The 17,138-nt window shown below is 32.4% G+C and overlaps 1 protein-coding gene across 5 annotated transcripts; it reads left to right on the top strand.

Moving 5' to 3' along the window:
- The first annotated feature begins 3,915 nt into the window (after nt 1-3,915).
- On the top strand, nt 3,916-15,026 carry LOC120269480 (tRNA-specific adenosine deaminase TAD2-like). Of its 5 annotated transcripts, none has more exons than XM_039276814.1 (9): nt 3,916-4,070; nt 4,988-5,045; nt 5,475-5,540; nt 7,681-7,718; nt 8,798-8,864; nt 11,739-11,898; nt 11,980-12,076; nt 12,759-12,862; nt 14,551-15,026. In XM_039276814.1, exons 2-9 carry the CDS (start codon nt 5,037-5,039, stop codon nt 14,586-14,588), a joined length of 579 nt encoding a protein of 192 aa, XP_039132748.1. In that variant the 5' UTR covers nt 3,916-4,070; nt 4,988-5,036; the 3' UTR covers nt 14,589-15,026. The 5 variants fall into 5 exon arrangements, with proteins under 5 accessions (XP_039132748.1, XP_039132749.1, XP_039132745.1 ...); XM_039276815.1 differs by lacking the exon at nt 14,551-15,026 and adding an exon at nt 13,415-14,521; XM_039276811.1 differs by lacking the exon at nt 14,551-15,026 and adding an exon at nt 13,075-13,375.
- The last annotated feature ends 2,112 nt before the right edge of the window (nt 15,027-17,138 follow it).

The raw sequence follows: 17,138 nt of genomic DNA, 5'->3' as shown, positions 1-17,138 counted from the left end.
GAGTGGTAACAAACCTGGATCACAACCCACTATTAAAGGGGCATTGCAAAGCTAAGAAAGATGGCATGAAGTGGATTTGGCTATTGCCCAATTTTTCTATGATGCATGTATCCCAATGAATGCTTCAAATTCATTTTATTTTCAACCAATGATAGATGCTATAGCATGTATGGGTTTGGGATACAAAGGTCCTACATATCATGTTTTGCGAACCAACTTGTTAGAGGAGTCAAAGAAAGAATTGCAATTACTTGTTGACACTTATCACAGTAGTTGGGAAGATTGTGGATGCACAATAATGGCAGATGGTTGGAAGGATATTTGTTAAAGGTCTTTGATCAATTTTACTTGTGTATTCCCGAAAAGGAACATCTTTCATCAAATCTGTTGATGCCTTGGACATGATTTCGGATGCTTCAACCCTTTGTAATTTATTTACAAAGATTGTGGAGATTGTTGGGTGAAAAAATGTGGTTCATGTTGTGACAGATAATGCCGCCAATTACAAAGCCACTGGGAAGATTGCTTAATGACAAGTATCCTAGTATCTTGTGGACACCATGTACAGCTCATTGTTTGAATTTGATGCTCAAAGATATTGCTAAAATTCCTCACATAGAGACTTTAGCGCATCGTGCTATGATTACTTCTAAAGACTTTCTTGGTTGGAATGGGTCTAAGACAAAGAAAGCAAAAGATGTTTGCAATATTGTCTTGGATAATCAATTCTGGAATGAGTGCTTGGTAGTAGTCAAAATAGCCTCTCCACTTGTGCGATTGTTACACATTGTTGATTCCGATGAAAGACCTTCTTTGGGTTATATTTATGAAGGAATGATTAGAGCAAACAAAGCTATAAAGGAGACATTCAAATATGTAAGGAGATTGTACCAACCTTATATCTCAATTTTGGAGGAAAGATGGGAGCGTCAAATGCGTCAAGATATTCATGCGGCCGCATTTTGGTTGAATCCAACATTTCAATATGATAAAGACATGGTTCAAGTTTGCCATTCACCGGATGTTATGGATGGGTTTATAACTATAATTAGCAACCCTAATATTGCTCCGAACCATAACCAAATGATAGTTTAATCTTCTACTTTTCGAGAGCGATTGGGTAGCTTTGGAAATACCTTGACCCAATCTTCTAGCAAAAATTCAAGGCCATGTATGATAATAGATAAATAACTTGTAATTCTTTTTAACTAGAGTTTGAGTGTTTTACATATTCAATTATTCATCAATAACATAAATATTATTTTTTCTTTAGATGAATGGTGGAGTTTCTTTGGGAATAGTACTCCTAATTTACAAAATCTAGCTCTAAGAATTCTTAGTCAAACATCTTCTTCCTCGGGCTGTGAAAGAAATTGGAGTGCATTCAAGAGGATACACACAAAACGGAGAATTAGGTTGGAGCATCAAAGGTTAAATGATCTTGTTTATATACACTACAATCTTCGTTTGAAGAATAGGTATGTGATTTGTTCATTTATTTAATTCATGTGAGACTTTATCTTTTATAAATTTTGATAAATTGTTTTCCATTTGTAGGAACTTTAACAAGAGCAACAATCTAGATCCGATAGATTATGAGTGTATTGACAAAATTGACACTTGGGTTGTTGAGAATGAGCCTCCACGAGAACCCGAACTTAATCTTGAGGATTTGGAAAATAGAGTTGCTCAAGTAGAAGGAGAAGGACAAGAACAAAGAGAAGGAGGGCAAAATGAATTTGTCCATAATATTCATGGTTAGTACTAAGTTACTAAAGAATAACTAAGTGACTAGTATGATTGCAAGTTAAATTTTATATTCTATTTAATATTAATTACTTATAATTTACAAAATACTCTTTTTTATAGATTCAACAAATTATGATGATGATGATGTTTTGGCGGTTCAAGATGAGAATTAATTTCTCATTCTTTGATGTCAACCAAGGCAATGAAGAAGATGAAATTTGTGGAAATGATGATAATTAATGAATCATGAATGAGACAAGATGGAAAACTTGAGTTTTTACTTTTTTGTGGTGGTGTTATATTTTATGATTTGAATTTTATTCCTTATGATTTTGGACTTGTTTGAATTTGAATGTTGTATTTTAAAACAATGAATTTTATTATGTAGGAGTTTGAATTCCTAATGTTTGTGAATTTATTTGGTGGTTCATGCCTTCATGGTTGTATTAATATTGGAAATTTTGAATTTTATTATGTCGAAGTTATGAATTGAATCAATTGATGCTTGTAGACTTGTTTGGTGCTTTGTTGTTTGTACTTTGTAGACTTGTAGTATTTTTGTATATAACTCTGTATGTTCATGTTGAGAAATTAAATTTTATGTAGAAGTTGAAGTTATGAATTCTTGTGGTGGGCTTGTTTGTTAGTCTTGGTTTTAATATAGTCTTGTCTTGAGTCTGGTAGACTTGTAGAGTTGTAGTTGTATATTTATATTTTAAAAATAAAATTCAAGTAGGAATTGTGACTTGTGAGCTAGTAAAAAAATAAAATTTTAATTTTATAGTTATATTTATTAAATTTTTATTTTTCACCATTTTTTCTGATTTTTTTGGATTTTTTTATAATATTATGATTTAATTTAAATTTATTATTTTAACAAAAATAATAAAAAATACTGGATCGGCAGGTCGAACCGGTTGGACCGGTTGAACCGTGAACTGGTTGGTCAACCGGTTCGCCAACTGGTCCGGTTTGTAAATCCTTGAAGTAATTCCACCAGGACATTCTTGCTTCATCTCCTTCAATTCATCTCCTCTGAAATTCACTCATCTTCAATCATTTCTTACAATCTTTACACACCATAATTTCATCCAAATTGGGTCTTTTTACGAGAGTCCTTAACTCCATTTGAGACATTATTGATGTTATTTGACTCCTCATAGTTTTGATATGAAAAGTCAAAGTTTCAAGATAAACAACATACATTAGACGAGTTGATTGATTATTGAGATTTGTGTGAAAATATATTTGAACTCCTAAAATTGCTCTTTATTCGTTTTCTTATGAAATTATTATTATTATTATTATTATTATTATTATTATTATTATTATTATTATTATTTGTATAAACTTGATAATTTTCTTTTGAAAAATATCGATAAATTCTTTTGCGGTGGGATTGAACCAAAGTATTATACTAATTAAAAAAAATTCAAATTACAATAAAATTTAAATAAAAATTTCTTATTATATTAATAAAAGAGGATGGGTAGACCCTTACCTTTGTACAAATAATGTGTTAATTTCTCATCAATTTACTCTAATATCTCAATATTTTTAACAAGGTTAAACTCAAATCATACATTGGATTTAAATCATGTTGAGAGTGATACTTAAGATTGATTTTATGCACCAAAGAATTTCAAAATAAAGTAGGATTATATTGAATTAATGGGGCATATTATTTTGATGATATTAAACATGAGTTTTACCTTTTATCCTACATGTGAAATCTAACTTGCGTGAATAGCTATAGTTTCCCATTTTTTTTTTATCAGTATATTTGTAAGTTAACTTGGTTATTTTGATATGTGTTTAAAAACTAAAAAAATTAAGTGGTATTTGATAATTATTTCAAATCAAGCTTGCATGTTTATCCATTGGCTCCTCATTCATTTTATTTATTGCTTTATTTTATCAAATTAAAATTTAAACATCCACAGAATTTGAAATTATGAGCCGATATTTTATAAGTACTCTAAAGACCAATTTTTTTTTTTAAATATATTGAGACCATGAAACTTTGACAATAAATTAATTTTTAGAATATTTGAACTTTTCTGAATAAAAGAGAGGTAAATGCAATATTTAACAAGTCGGGGGGGTATTTGCAAAAAAACCCCACATTATAAACGAGATGTTTTCTTCGCGCCTTGTGTTCTTCGCTCTTGGTATTTTTTTGGGCCAAAGTTCTTGCCTTTCTAGCAGAAACCCTAGCTGGCGGATCCGGCCGCGTCCATCGCCGTTGCTGGATCTCACCGCCAGGCTCTTCGTTGGAGTCTTGCTGACCTCCCCGGGGATCTCCTCGCAGCTTGTCTAAGGTTTGGATTTTGATTCCTGTCTTTAATTTGTAACGGACCTAGATGGTAACCTAAGCACAATCCTTCTAAATTTGCTGAAATTTGAAGATGGTTTGTTTTATATTTTGGGAATATCATTTATTTCTTGATTAATTTTGTTCTCAATCTCAAGTTTTGCTCTAGGCTCTAGCTGTAAACCCTTGTTTTGGTTCTTTGTTTTCCTTTTTTTTGGAATGAGGATGTGGTGTTTGATGGTAAGAGCCCGCTTTTATTTGGTTTTTTTTTTTAATTTCATGTTTTAAATTTCGGTAACGTTGAATTATGTTCCAAGATCATGGTTAGATTAGAGATATGGAAAACATTTGAGCTATGGAAAATTTTCAATATAACTCCACTCGTTTCCTTATAATATGAAAATGTACAATTATTATTTTTATGGGGGTATATATGTAAATTTCTGGCTCCCTCATCCTCCAACTTATCCCTTTGTTTTTCCTTGACAATACCCTTGTCTCTTAAACCCTAAGCAAAAGAGCCCTAAGCAAAAGAAGGATAAGCGCATCCTTCCTCATTGTTGGACCTTTCATTCTCTCTCTCGTAAGATCATTGATTTGGGGTGTTCTATGATTCCTACATGTTAATTTTGATGATTACTTTTGTAGTTTTACAAAATGATGTGAAATTCAAGCAATTAGGTCACTGACTTAATGCTATACATGTCAATATATTGCTCTTATTATACGAGAGCTTATTCCTGTCCATTGTTATGCTAAATTTCTATCAGTGAGTAGAAATGGTTATCAGTGCATTGTGTCATTTATTGTTGGCTGTAGTTGGGCTATCTTAATTGGATTAGTTTGAATTATGGTATTATTTTTAGGCTTCAACTATTTAGTTTCTTACTAAGATCAAGTTTTTATTGATCTTGTCGAAGATAGGAACTTTCTCCTTGGATTTCAATAAGAATATTTTGATGCTAGCAAATGGATGCTCGATGTAAGTATTGCCTTTTTTCAATTATGTTTAATAATATTACAAACTGAATCTTTTTGTTTATTACTTAATTGATTTTCAAAAATATTTCTTTCATAAAATGTTGTTGCCTCAATTTTGTTTTTATTGCACTGATTGAACTCAAATTATTTTGAGTTAGCCATCTAGAAACCATTAGACTTGTATAAATTTTCATCTATATGATGGAAACAACAAGTTATGAAGTTTTTATTAACTTGAACAGTTGAACCCAAAAAGCTTAGAAGCTGTTGGCCCAAGATTCAATTGATTATTTACTTATTGATCACAAATTTTTGAAGCCTAATTTAGTTTCTTGATTATGCTTAGTGCTATATTACACGTTTGTTTGTTGGTTGTATTTGTTAGTAAAGGATGGCTCAAGAAGTGACATTATTTTACCTTATATTGCAGATGGCATTTGAGGAGACATTGATTTCAGTCTCTAACAATGCATTTATGGAGCTTGCTCTTGAACAGGTTTACTAACAATATTTATCTCTTGATTCATGGAAGATCATTTACTCTTTTTCCTATCGCATTGTCTTGTCTCCCACACTGTTTACACATGTGCATGCACATGCACACATGTTGCTTTTCAATTACTCTAATAATAAATGCTTGATTTGTCGACCATAAATGTTCATTGCTGCTACCAATTCATCCATGCCAACATCAAGGTTATGCTTGAATTTTCTCATTTCATTCTTGTATCTATGGCAATATTAATTTGTGTAAGCCTATGAACTTTTTTTATGAATTGTGGTCGCAAATGGGAAATGCACAAAGTCCTCGCAAATAAACTTTGAGCAAGAAATTAACTCCGTTAGGCTGAATTTTTTTGTTTTGGGAATTTGGAACCTTTAATATGGTAGTCCCTTTCACATTAGACAACTCTGCATTGTTCCCTTGTTCTCAAGTGGAAATGAAAGCAATTTTTTTAAAATGAGTGGAGCACAGGTTCTATTCGTTGAAGGTCAGTTTCTACTCAATGTGTAGCTCCAAAATGATTTTGGGATGCTTCTTGAAAAGTATTTCCTAGGTTATACAAAGCACTTATGGGCTCCTTCAGTACTGAAGGTGTGCCTTCGGTTGGGAATGCTACAATTAACATTCGACATATGTGGTTGGTTTGTTGGCTCTTATAGTCTTACAACACTTTATGATTTCTGCCTCTACATCCATTTCTCAATCTACACAATTCTTTCTCACTCTACAAATTTTTCTCCCTTACTCTGTATTTCATCTCAACAGCCATTTCTATTTGTAATGATAATTTTTCTTTGTAGAACACCCTTCCTCTCTCTTTTCCTCTTGTTAATTGGAGTACAGAAAATCGCAACAAAAGGACACAAGCAAATTTCCTGAATTGCACTAATGATTAAATGCACAATAAAGGTCCAGTGCATGATTTCTCTTGAAAACTGGCTGTTCATGCCCATATCTTGAGTATTCCTACATAGAGTAGCCATTAAGTTTTCCTCTTAGTGCATTCCCTTTGCAGTTACTTGCTCCAGTGTATTTTGAGGGATTAATCATGCATTTTTTCCCCTTATGTAAACTGTTAATTTGACAAAGCTGTAAACATGAAAGATTGAGACAAAAAAAGGAAAGATATCAATATGATTAGGACTCATAAATCATGGTGACTGCACTAGGAGTCATACTTGAACAATGGAATTTAGTAAAATGGTTGGCAGCCATGGCCTCCTCTTGCTTAGATAAGGCAAATGAAAGTATGATTAATATTTTCCATGTTCCCATTATCTAATTTATCTTGGTAGCAGTTTGTATAGGGGTTGACATGGTTTTTCTTTTTACTGATTCTCCATCTCTTTAAAAAATCATGCAGTAATAGTGCATTCTTGGCATCTCAGTGCACAACTTGCGAGCAAGGCTCCTCCTTCAAGATAATTTATAATATATACTATAGGAATAACTTATCTGTGAATTGTACACCATGGATTGAGGCAAATAATAGCCTTCCGAACTGTGGGAGAACTGTTTGAATAGTTGTTATCTTGACATTCTTTTGTACAGCTTTGCCAAATGTGCAGGGTTGAATTGGAAGATTCTGTTAGTTCTGAAAGGCAACTTTCAGAACATATGAATTGCCTGATCATTTCAGAAATAAGGATGGGGTATATTATTTGGTTTGTTTAAAATGATTCAGTAGCAGATTTCCAGTGAATATCCATAGAAGTTTAGTGGCTGTCTATCAAGGAACAAATGCATATGATGCAACTGTGAGATTCGTTATCTATTATGGTTGGTTTGCACTCCCTCGCACACACAATATATTGAAATTTATTTCTGCAATGGCAAATTCAAACCTGAATGAGTTGAAGAGTTTGGGACTATCATAATACCAATCCAAATAGAGCACTTGCTACCAATAGGGCATCTATATGAATGAAGTCATAAACATGTTAAAAGCTAGTATGCTGCACTGTGCATTTGCCAAACTATAACCCAACAATTGCTTTGTTTTATGTCTTCCATAAGAACCCGCCATGCAATTTCATCTAGTTATAGTTCGATGCTTTGATTTCATGTTCTTGTTTTGTTTTTTCTGCAATTATTATTATTTTTTAATTTAACATCTGCTCTATATGCACAGGCAAGAATTGCTTTGGACAACCTTGAAGTCCCTGTTGGGTATGTTATTCATTCTTTACTGACACTAGGATAATTATTTTTTGATTGTGTGGTTTATCTTGGGAGTCAAAAGGGCCTCATGGAATACTGTCTCCTTAATTTTTTACTAAAAGAATTTTCAGTTGAAAGTGGAAATGTTGCATCTTTAATTTTCAGTTGTGTGGTTTATTTTTAATTCATTGGACCTCTTTGGATTTTTTTCTTATTTGGTCATGCTGGGTTCAATTTTCCCTAACATGATTTATTCATGATGGGAATGGACTTCATCGCTAGCTCAAAGCAATTGGAATTGTTTTGTTAGTCTTCAAATCCGTCTCTTGTTAATTTTTGTATAAGCAAACCTTGAATGGCATTTCATTGTAGATATCTTGGCACATCTATTGGTGGACGAACTCCCAGGGACGGGCACAGGGTAGGGAATCCCCATTTCCCGTGGAGATCCACCCCGTTCAGGATAGGGATTCTACGGTTTCCTTCCCTTGGCTTAGCGGGGGTGGGGAGAGTACTTCATGTCTTGAGACAATATTATAAATATTATATATGGGGTTTAAAAAAAAATCTAATAATGTATTTGATTATATATAATATATAGGATAGGGGCGGGGATCCTTGTGGGGATGGGCTTCCCATGGGGTGGGGACAGGGAATCCCGATCTGGAATGAGGGGAGTGAGTGGGGAGAGGTTCCCTGTCCCTGCCCTGCCCTATGCCCATCCCTACTAGCTCCTAAGCTTGAATTATTATTATTTTTTTTACCTTATAATGTTCATATACCACTTTATGTTCAAGCAATCTCTAACCATGAAAGCCTTTGTTTTTGAATTCCACTAATCCTGTTATATAATAGATTTATTTTTTCATAGACTAGTGAACCCCATCTTCTTCTAGGCTTTGTAAGTGAAATTTGAAGAATCAGGCACTTTAAATGTATTATTTAATTGTTATGTCATTTTATCTCTTTCTTTTTGGTGCAATAGTGGGGATCACTGTATAATATATTGAATATACTTGTAATTATGCCATTTGTGACTTTAATTTTTTTGTGATGCTTGTTTTCTTGCAAATCTTTTTTCTAATTAGGTGCGTAATTGTTGAGGATGGCAATGTTATAGCATCAGGGAGGAATCGAACCACTGAAACACGAAATGTATGGACTCTTCTCCTTTTATTTCTTTTTATTTAACACGGAATAATTACTATGCAATTATTGTGGATGGCAAGCTGATGATTGTTTATTTTTATCTTCAATGTTTTTGTCTGGATGAAGTTACCAGAATTATGAGATTTATTATCACTGTTTGTAATGCAGTGCATTACAAAAAACTTAGTGACTTTAAGTTGTGATTATGAGAAGTTCGTCTGTGAAATTTAAGAGCAATGAGTGGTCAATTGCTTAAATTATTTTAAAAGTGTTTTTCCAATATGTGTAATGGATTGGAATGCAGGATGTTATATATACTTATGAAGCAGTCATGGTTTGAGTTCTGATAACTAATCTATCTGTATGTATGCACTCATTATTAAATGCAAATCAATTATATTACCTAAGAGTAATTCAACCCAAAGCTACCAAGATGAACTGATAGACGTCGAATGTTTAGATACATATTAGCAACTTAACTAATGTGGGATGATTAGTTGTTCTGGTGCATTCTAGATATGTGTTAGTCAATACAAAAATAATAATTAATTAATTAATTAAGGGTTGATACACCCAAAAAGTTTAAACTAATAAGATGAGAGGCTAATGCTTTTAGATTTAGATCCATATTTACCAACATAATTATGGGAATATTAGTTCTTCTAAAAACATCCATAACTTGAAAAACCACTTGCATGCTATATCAAATTCTCTCCAATAATGCATAATATTTTTTGTACCACAGCCATTAACAATTAATATATATCATATATAATATAATATCTACATACTTAAAACTTGACAGTGGTTTCAATAAATATGGTCTTAGCATCACAAAACCAAAAAACATTATTTCTACAAGAAATTCTCTTTTCTTGGAGATCAAAAACTCTAAAACCATCAAAAGATATTAACAATCCTGACAATCTAATGACATTTAATCGAGAACATCATGTTGATGATCTTGCTCTATATGGATTTTTGTTGACCTCGGCCTTTAGCACAATGGCCTTAATCCTAGCCATAAGTATCATGATGGCTTCTGTATCGTTGTTCATCATCACAATGACCATCAAATCTATCCCCAATAGTGTGCACCAATTTGTAATGGTCCAATCCTTATCAGTGTAGCAGTGCGTTGTTGATTGCACATTCAGAAATTGTTGGAGTCTTGTATAGGCTTGCCAGTTTTGACTATAAAGCTGGTTTTTATCATTGATTAGATTTCTGAAGGATTTTGCGTTTTTAAAAAAGTCAGAGTAACTAAAAGAATGTTTGGTTGTCGAATAACTCACTTTCTTCAATTAAACACCCATAACTTATTCTGCCAATGCAATTCTATATGATTTAATTATTTAGATAAATTAATTTATAAATGATTTTTTAACAAAATATTAATATTAATTAATATATATGATTGAATAAAATTATTATTATTTTTAAAAAAATTTTTGATTAATATTATTAAGTAATCAGTCTCCATAAAAGTTTTCCCTTCAAATATTTAAAAAAAAACTTACCCTTGAAGACACTTATACTCACCAACCAAACACAACCTAGTGGTCTCACATTGATTAATTTATTAAGTATGTATTTGAATATATAAGTTTGAGCCTCTCATGTTATTATCTTAAGCATTTGGGTTTAATAGCCCCATATAATATGATTAGTTTGCATTTGATGTGGTGTTAGTGATTGGTGTTAATTGGTTTGATTGGTTTATTTGCAATGTGGCTAGTTACAATCAACTAGCATTTAACAAGTAGGCAGATTGGAGTAACTAATAGTTCTAGATCGGTTAATTTGGTAAATATGGATCTTAACATGTAAGTGAGGGACTTCCATCTTATTAGTTTAAGCTTTTCGATTGAAATGAGTTCAGATTATTTGTTTGGTTTGTATGTGACATGTTTGTCTGATGGAGCTTGTAGTGACATCTAGGTCTTGTAGTCTTTGAGATGATATTTGTGTGGTAAATCTTTGAATGATAAACATTGAACCTTCTTTTTTGGTTTGACTACTTGTAGAAGTGTGAGTGAAGTATAGGTGATTGAAATCATTTAAATTCAATTTTCCGACTGTTAGCATGTTCTTGAAAACAGTTTTCAACACTGGCATACACATTGCTCCTAGTGCGTGGAATTGCAAGAGGCAGATAAATACTGAGGACCTGTAATGTTACCCATATTTTTTAAAGATTAGACTAATGATACTTAGTTGAACTGTATCATCACCAACCTTACGCCAAACATCTTTGTTCACAGTGGTGCTTGTGTGAAAACTGAAAACCTATCCAGTCATCAATCTTATCTTTGCAAGTAACAAAACTAAGTAAATTTTGTTAACAATGTGCGTACCACAAAACTTAAATTTAAATTGAGGTGATTTTTTCCCCATGGATTTTGTACAATATCTGTTCCTCTTTCAAGTTTGATTTGTGCGTGCAAGGAAGCAAGAATTTTTGTAAATTTTCCAAATCTGTTTGTCTAACTGTGGAATTTTGTTAAGATTCCTTTCACCCCAAAGGTCTATTTGTGAATGTATATTCTTTAGTTAAGTTGCCACTTATAAAGTTTTGCATACAATGTAGGATCCCTATCATTGAATTTTGTCAGATATCACATTCTCTTCATGTAAAGGCACCATGTGCTCTTTCTCGATAGTTATGCTAGAATTAGCATATTAGTGATGGATTCTGGTAGTTACATAAAGTAACATGTTAATCACCACTATGTTTTAGAAACTTTATTGAACAATTATGATTAGTGATATTTTATGCATATATATAATTGCATATGTTAGCTTTCCTTTTGCGAAATCATCTGAAGAAATCTGTTGAATAATCATACTCTATAATCTTATTTTCTCGTTATGTTTTAGGCTACCAGACATGCGGAAATGGATGCCATTGATTCTTTACTTCGAAAGTGGCAGAAGATTGGGCTTGACCAATTGCAAGTAGCTGAAAAATTTTCCAAATGTGATATTCATGTTACATGTGAACCTTGCATAATGTGTGCTAGTGCCTTGTTCATTCTTGGTTTGTTCACTTGATCTGATTTTTTTGTAAATGCTAGCTTATGAATATTGATTTTTAAGGTACCTATATTTTCTGTCCTAGGAATAAGGAATGTTTACTATGGCTGTGGAAATGATAAATTTGGAGGATGTGGATCTATACTATCATTACATGAAAATGATCCTGAGAACTTGTCCAGGTTTACTTCTAAACTCACTTGATTGAATTGTCATGGGTTTTTCTTTTTGTAGTCTAACTACCCTATTAGTAAATTCCCCTATTAAGTGATGAGTTAACAAGTGGGCTAACTTCTGTTTTATGGTTCAACGAACACTTCCGATACTTTCTAAAAGGGTAATAAGACCTTTCTAGACATATCCCTCTTTAGTATTTAATTTGATCTTCTATTTTAATTTGAAAGTCGCTTCAATTTTGTTGTGGAAATAGTTCTAAAATAAACAATACAAAATTAAATCCGAGACGCAACTCATTAGCTCTGATTGCCTGCACTATTGCCCATACTGTTATATTGGAAGCTCGTCTCTTTTCCAGGTGAAATGTCACATTGTTATAGCAACTGGTGAATGCTTTTAAGTTCATTTTTGAGGAATGTAGACTGTTAAGCTTCACCTTATCTTTACCTTAAACTAGAGCTATGTCTTGTCTTGGCTCGCATGTCTGATTACTTTTTAACCAGCTAAAACTTTGTTCGAAATACTTTTAAAAGCTATTTGTTCTAACCCATGCTACATTATGGTTTACTTGGACCCGATTGCTTAGTTTATAAATCAAATTCCATATTACTTTTAAATTTTAAATTTTCTATTTTTTTATAAAATTTAAGATAGTGACTTGTTCCTTGTTATCCCCTACTTTGGTAGAGGTACTACTTCGAATAGGAAAGGTTTCAAATGTATTGGAGGAATCATGGCAGAAGAAGCCATTGCTCTTTTCCGAAGTTTCTATGAGCAGGGAAATCCTAATGGTATGCTTTAGTTTTTATTACTTGCACATTATTCATGTGAAACCCAATCTGCTTTAATGTTAATGGATGTGTTTCTCTTCTGGTATATTAATCATACTCTGGTTTTGAACTAATTTCATCAAAAGAAGGAATGCTATCAGTATCATCTTTATTCTATCAGTAACCATGTAATTTCAGGATCAAAAGTAACCTTTGCATGAAAATTTTTCCAGACATACTGTTCAAGTCCATTCTCAGGGAGTCTGTCTGGAAGTCTGTCTTCAACAACTTGGATTAATTTTTAAACTTGTTCTCATAAGAACTGTAGCTTTAACCTTGTGGTTCAAAACTGAATATTTTTTGAGATATGAAGTCCTCTAGCTTTGTTTGTCTAATACACCAGAGGGTTTCAAATGGCATCCATCAAAGTGTTTGATTGTTTCCCTTGACATCTGTTGTAGAATTTTTTTAATGGAATTTGCTACATTGCCTCTGAGATTAATTATATTTATGTAGTTCTGTTGATAGATAAGAAACCTAGAATCTTCTTTATGTGCTTCACATATTGTGCAGTTTTATTTAGTGCCTGAAATTATGAAGAATGTGGACTCATACTCATGAAGCTCTTGATGGAGTCATTCTTCTTGCTTTGAAGCCTTCCTCTTATTTACTGTTAGTGTTTGTTTGTGTTGGAGCATTCCTTCTAAGTCAGTTTATTTGGTTTAATCCTGAAACTGATTAATTTCCTACTTTAGTAAAAATCTTCATATGTAATCAAAAGATCTTTCAAAACCTTTAATGCTGTATTTATTTTGTTTTAAACCTCAAGATTTCACCAATTGTATTTATTATATACCTGCTTCATACTATTAAAAGTCCGAGATGCTACTTGGTACTCATGGTAAAGGCATTTGTTAGGTATTAACTTCTGATTGAAGGACAAGGAAGATTACCTTTGTGCAATTTGCATCATTTCACTGAGGCCAAATGGCAAGCAAGTATTATATTTTAATACATTTCGCACAAACAAGCCCATTCTTAGTGTAATTGCAGCAGTTCTAATTTGTACAATTTAATCATATTAGAAGGATCGACATCATACCACAGAACCACCCAAAAGTAAGATTGAATGCATGCTTTGCAAGTTTAGTATCCATTGGAATATAAATAGTGTTTTGGTAAAATGGCTACTTTGGGTTTATTGGTGATTATAAAAATGAAGGTAAGAATGAGGAATGATGTTTAAGGTTGAATACAATGAATAGATTAAGTGGAGATGGATTTAGATGCTGAAAATTGCACTCTGTTAAACCTACTAATTCTTAGTAGAAATTTGACAATGCTTTTATGGATGAATCAGTTATGCATAATTGTTGCTAAACTCAGGGGAGCATTATTTGAAAAAAAGACCTTTTAATGCACAAGCTAGACAACTGTTATCCGTGATATCAATAATAGAAATTGATAATGCTCAATTGGCTAAAATGGTGAAATCATGTTATTGATCATATTTTTCTCAGTGATCTATGTCAGCAAACCTACTATATTTGGTTCTGAGGACATACATCTTTGTTCTTATTAATTCTGTTATCAATTTAAGCTCTTGACTTGAATGATTGAACATGGTTTCATATATTTTCTGGCAGTCAATTTATGCATATTTTGTCCTTAAAATTAACTTATATTCCCTTGTTATTAATCTTTTGCAGCTCCAAAACCTCACAGGCCAGTCCGAATCACCCAGTGAAGCAAATTCAGCATTCTAAGTTAACATGTTTTGTTCATGCCATCACTGCCCGATGAGAATTCATCAAATATCGGTATGAACAATTTAACCAACAGGTCTAAGCCCTTGCATGTTGTAAAGTGAAGTAATCGTCGAAAACAACGGCTTGGAGTAGCCATTTAAGATTTGGAAGATCCAATTCTCGGTGATCACTGAATCTCTTGAAATGAGGTGCCTGCCATATTTCAGTGTGATAAATCATTTTAACATTTTTAGGCATGGAAAGAATGAAAGTTATTTTAAACGAGCCTACATAGAAGGTGTGTTTTTTATTTTTGTCTTTTCTGTAAAGACCTCATATTTGTTGTTTTATGATTGTGGAAATATCTTGAGAAAATATTGTGACACAAATGTATCAAACTAGAAGAATAATGGCGCATCAGTTGATTGATTTGAAAATCATGTGATTTTTATCACAAATTCTAGTGTTTCTAACTTGGACATTATTATTACTGATAATGTTTGCAATGCTCTTTTAAAATGCTTAGTTCATTTTTTTTTAAAGACTGGTGTTTTTCGTTGTACTCTGCAATCGAATATCTACAAAATTCACTATGATTTCCATGAAAATCTAATTATCAAGTAAAAGTGCCTACGGAATATTTTTTAGTCATTAAAATTGATCAAAATCCTAGATTAAAATCTTTTTCCATGTGCTTTAAATAAGTGTTAATTTTTGTTTATACACTTTGTATTTTTTTTTTTGCTCATTTTGGTTACCATTCCTTTAAAAATTATTTAATATAGTAAGAACTTTAATAAAAACATGCCGTTATTTTATCACAACTTTATCAAATCCTTCCATGAAAAATATTTTTAAAAATGTTGGGCAATGCTAACATTTCAAAATCTTATTAGGAAAAGTGCACTACCATTTATATATACCCCATATATTCTAATAATACAAATATATATAATAGGTTGTCAGACCCGGCCCGGGCAATGACCTGGCTAAGCCAAGGGGTCAGGGGTCAATGGGTTCAACCGGGTAGAGGTGGGCACGGGCCGTCCGGCAACCCGGCCCGGCCCGTGCCCGGCCCGCAGTCACCGAACCGGCGGGCAGTTCATTGACCCGTATCAGGCCCGTGCCCGTATTCTAGACGGGCTGATTACGGGTTGGGCTTCTCTCAACCCGTGGCCCGGCGGGTTGGCCCGCCGGTTGGACCGGCGGGTTGGCCCGCCGGTCCAAGCCCATGTAAGAACCGGCGGGCCAACCCGCCGGGCCAAGCCCATGTAAGAAATAAGCACTGTGCAACATGGTTTATTATTACTATTTAGTAAATGCATGTTGGTCATGGGATTTGAACCCATGACCTTAAACTTGGACAACAAAAACAAACCACTTGAGCTACTCTTTATTTTTGACATCTATTAGAAAATTATATATAGATAGATGTAGGATATGGATCAAAATATTTTACATATATATTTAATTTATAAAAAATTAAGAGACCATATAATAAATTAAAAAACTATATAAATCAATATGTAAAAATATCAAAGTATCAAAAAATAAATTTTTATAAATATTTTTCTTTAAAAATAATTATTTTGTTAATCGTCTTTTGGCTCATAAGCACTAATTCCTACACATGCACACTCTTAAATTCTCTTAAATAGGAGCGCTCTTATTCATGTCACATATATATTAGATTATTTTTGTTTCAATTTATAAAAATAAAAAAATTAAATTACAAAAAAATTATTTTTTTAAATTATGTATATTAATTTATAAAAAATATATTAGTAAAAAAGGAACATCTTTGAATAATAGTTAACACCATATTATTTTGATTAGTAACTTTTTTCAATAACAACATGATGAGCACAATAATAATCCTATAGTTAAAAGACCAAATTGAAATCTAGAGGCAACCTAAACTATAATAAATAAATAAGTTGATGATAACTTTTAATTTAAAAATAAGAATACTACTTGATATGTAATTTTCATTGAACTTAAAAAAGGTGTGCTAATAATTTAATTTGATAGATAAACAAATAAAAAAATGTAACTTATTTTTATCCTTTTTGAAATTATTTTTTTGATATTTCTTAAAAAAATTTTTAGTTATTATAAATTATTTTAATTTTTTTGTTGTTTTGGAATTAAATTTTTTTAAAAAATTTGCAACTTCTTTATATTTATTTATTGTTTATATTTAAACATGAAAGATGTGTAGATCAATTGGTTAATAGGATAATTCCTATGGTGAAGGTTCTCGGTTCGAATCTCATCTTTGGCCTTATTTTTGAAAGTTTATTCATTTCATTTGTAAATAAAAATATTATAATTTAATAATAAAAATATTATTTAATATAATAAAAAATGATAAAAAAACCCACGGGGTCAAAGCAGGGCTCGGCCCGGATCCGCGGGTCATCGTGATAAAAGCGGGTCGGGTCCGGGTTCATTCTTTGAGTGAACCCGACCCGGCGGTTCTGCTGGTCAACCCGGCCCGGGCCTCTTGTAGCACGGGACGGGTTCCGGGTCCGGTTTCTCACCGAACC

Source organism: Dioscorea cayenensis, chromosome 9, assembly GCF_009730915.1.
Source record: "Dioscorea cayenensis subsp. rotundata cultivar TDr96_F1 chromosome 9, TDr96_F1_v2_PseudoChromosome.rev07_lg8_w22 25.fasta, whole genome shotgun sequence".
Taxonomy (NCBI): Eukaryota; Viridiplantae; Streptophyta; class Magnoliopsida; order Dioscoreales; family Dioscoreaceae; genus Dioscorea; species Dioscorea cayenensis.
Note: the sequence above shows the minus strand (reverse complement) of the source record. Positions and strands in the feature narration are given on the sequence as shown.

What these genes read in the sequence shown, in the direction of transcription:
- LOC120269480 (XM_039276811.1), top strand. An exon ending in TAGTGCCTTGTTCATTCTTG is followed by an intron (nt 11,899 to 11,979) that starts GTTTGTTCACTT and finishes TTTCTGTCCTAG; the next exon opens with GAATAAGGAATGTTTACTAT. An exon ending in TGAGCAGGGAAATCCTAATG is followed by an intron (nt 12,863 to 13,074) that starts GTATGCTTTAGT and finishes AAATTTTTCCAG; the next exon opens with ACATACTGTTCAAGTCCATT.